Source organism: Poecilia reticulata, linkage group LG18 (genome assembly GCF_000633615.1).
Source record: "Poecilia reticulata strain Guanapo linkage group LG18, Guppy_female_1.0+MT, whole genome shotgun sequence".
Classification (NCBI taxonomy): Eukaryota; Metazoa; Chordata; class Actinopteri; order Cyprinodontiformes; family Poeciliidae; genus Poecilia; species Poecilia reticulata.
Genome location: NC_024348.1, coordinates 20,614,994 through 20,617,353, shown reverse-complemented (window position 1 = coordinate 20,617,353; position 2,360 = coordinate 20,614,994). Strand labels below are relative to the sequence as shown.

Sequence of the window (2,360 nt, the reverse complement as noted above, 5' to 3'; positions counted from 1 at the left end):
GACCTTAACTCAGCACATGAGAATTCACACAGGTGAGAAGCCTTTCTCTTGTGGGTCTTGTGGAAAGAGTTACCGTGAAAAAAAGACCTTAACTCGCCACATGAGAAGTCACACTGGTGAGAAGCCTTTTTCTTGTGGGACTTGTGGAAAGAGTTATGGTGACAAACAGAATTTAACTCGGCACATGGGAATTCACACAGGTGAGAGGCCTTTCTCCTGTGGTATCTGTGGAAAGAGTTTCACTCGAAAAGAACAGTTCATGGTTCACATGAGAATTCACACAGGTGAGAAGCCTTTCTCCTGTGGTATCTGTGGAAAGAGTTACAGTGAAAAAAAGACTTTAACTCAGCACATGAGAATTCACAGAGATGAGAAGTCTTTGACCTGTGGTATCTGTGGAAAGAGTTACGTTTCTAGACAGACTTTAACTTGTCACATGAAAATTCATACAGGTGAGAAGCCTTTTTTTTGTGGAACCTGTGGAAAAAGTTTCTATCGAAAAGACCTTCTCAATGCTCATATGAAGGTTCACACAGGTGAGAAGCCTTTCTCTTGTGGGACTTGTGGAAAGAGTTACGGTGAAAAAAAGACCTTAACTCAGCACATGAGAATTCACACAGGTGAGAGGCCTTTCACCTGTGGTATCTGTGGAAAGAGTTTTAATGTTAAACAGATTTTAGCTCGACACATGAGAAGTCACACTGGTGAGAAGCCTTTTTCTTGTGGGACTTGTGGAAAGAGTTACAGTGACAGATATAGTTTAATTCAGCACATGGGAATTCACACAGGTGAGGGGCCTTTCTCTTGTGGGACCTGTGGAAAGAGTTTCAATGTTAAACAGACTTTCACTCGGCACATGAGAAGTCACACTGGTGAGAAGCCTTTTTCTTGTGGGTCTTGTGGAAAGAGTTACAGTGACAGAAATAGTTTCACTTACCACATTAGACTTCACACAGGTGAGAGGCCTTTCTCTTGTGGGACCTGTGGAAAGAGTTTCTCTCAAAAAGGACAGTTCATTGTTCACATGAGAATTCATACAGGTGAGAGGCCTTTCAACTGTGGGACCTGTGGAAAGAGTTTCTCTCGAAAAGGCAATCTAAATGTTCATATGATTATTCATACAGGTGAGAAGCCTTTCTCTTGTCAGTCTTGTGGAAAGAGTTACAAAAATAGAAGTAGTTTAACACGTCACATGAGGACTCACTCAGACTAGGAGCCTTAGGAACGAAACGCCTCAGATCCGTTTTGGCATCAGAACGAATGGAAAATCTGGTCGGATGATGTAAACAGCAAGTAGAAAATGTTAAAGACAGCAGTTGGTTGCAGGCTGCCAGTGATTCACTATGACATTGACTGAATTCAATCAAATTTTCTCGTCGAGAAATCTGGGCACATGAGAGCCCTCTAATCCTGCGGGGACACAGCCGGCGGGATTCACCCTGGATTTATTCATGATAACAGGCTGTCTGCTGTTTGGAGCTTGTGGATTCCTGGCTTATCGACAGATTTGTGACGGACTTAGCCGAACTAATGAACACTGTTGGTGTGGACAGAGACGCAAGTCGGATGCGAGTCTTGCTGAGACATGCAGCCCTGCTTAGGACTCTAAAACGCACTAGCGGGATAGAATTGATGTTTCAGAAGTTGATAGTTTCGGCTCACTAATTTGGATAATTGGGAACTGAGATGTATCGGAGAGACTTTAGGGAAGATTGAAATTCATAATCCATTCCATTTCTGAATTGGCTTCCCCCATGTGGCCTTAGAAGGGCAGCATGTTTCCAATCTCCTTGAAGATATATAAACATGTTATCCATGCAGCTGTGCAGCTGAGCGCTCCCATGGACAAGACTTGATAATATCTTATCACACTTCTGCCGGGAGGCTGAGCAACGTGGTTTCATAGCCTGTAATGTCATCGCCTTCACTTATGTCTTTGTTTTGAACATTGTTTTATCTAAATGTTGCCATTTGCCCTATGTGTCCTTTCCTATTTTTGTATCTTTTGTTAGAAACTGCAGTACTGACTTTTAACCCAGAAAAGGAATTGGAACAAACTTAGAATCCAGAAAAAATTCTTCCAGATCAGGAACATTGACTTATTATTACTTAGAAACTATGGAATACTCATTACTTTTACAAATTTAGAGCACACTTGGAAAGTCCAGAGAATACTTATGCTCATTTAGCAACCCGGAACAGGGATTAGAACTTGGAATCCAGAAAAACTACCTTTGCAAATTTTTAGACTTCTTATATATTCAAACCAGAAAATGAATTAGTTATAAGTTATACTTACCCATCAATCCTGAATATGGGTATCTAGTTTATTTAGTTTGGATCAATATTTATGGCTTTTT

The 2,360-nt window shown here is 41.1% G+C and overlaps 2 protein-coding genes across 2 annotated transcripts in view; both read left to right on the top strand.

Moving 5' to 3' along the window:
- The window catches only part of LOC103480812 (gastrula zinc finger protein XlCGF26.1-like), a 22,085-nt gene extending 19,752 nt beyond the window's left edge, over positions 1-2,333 (top strand). The window contains exon 4 of the mRNA XM_017310391.1: positions 33-2,333. Within this exon, the coding sequence (XP_017165880.1) occupies positions 33-1,213 (1,181 nt within the window). The 3' untranslated portion in view covers positions 1,214-2,333. The remainder of the gene's footprint in view (positions 1-32) is intronic.
- Positions 1-2,360, top strand: part of LOC103480810 (gastrula zinc finger protein XlCGF8.2DB-like) — a 78,826-nt gene that overhangs the window by 802 nt on the left and 75,664 nt on the right. The gene's annotated exons all lie outside the window — the stretch shown is intronic.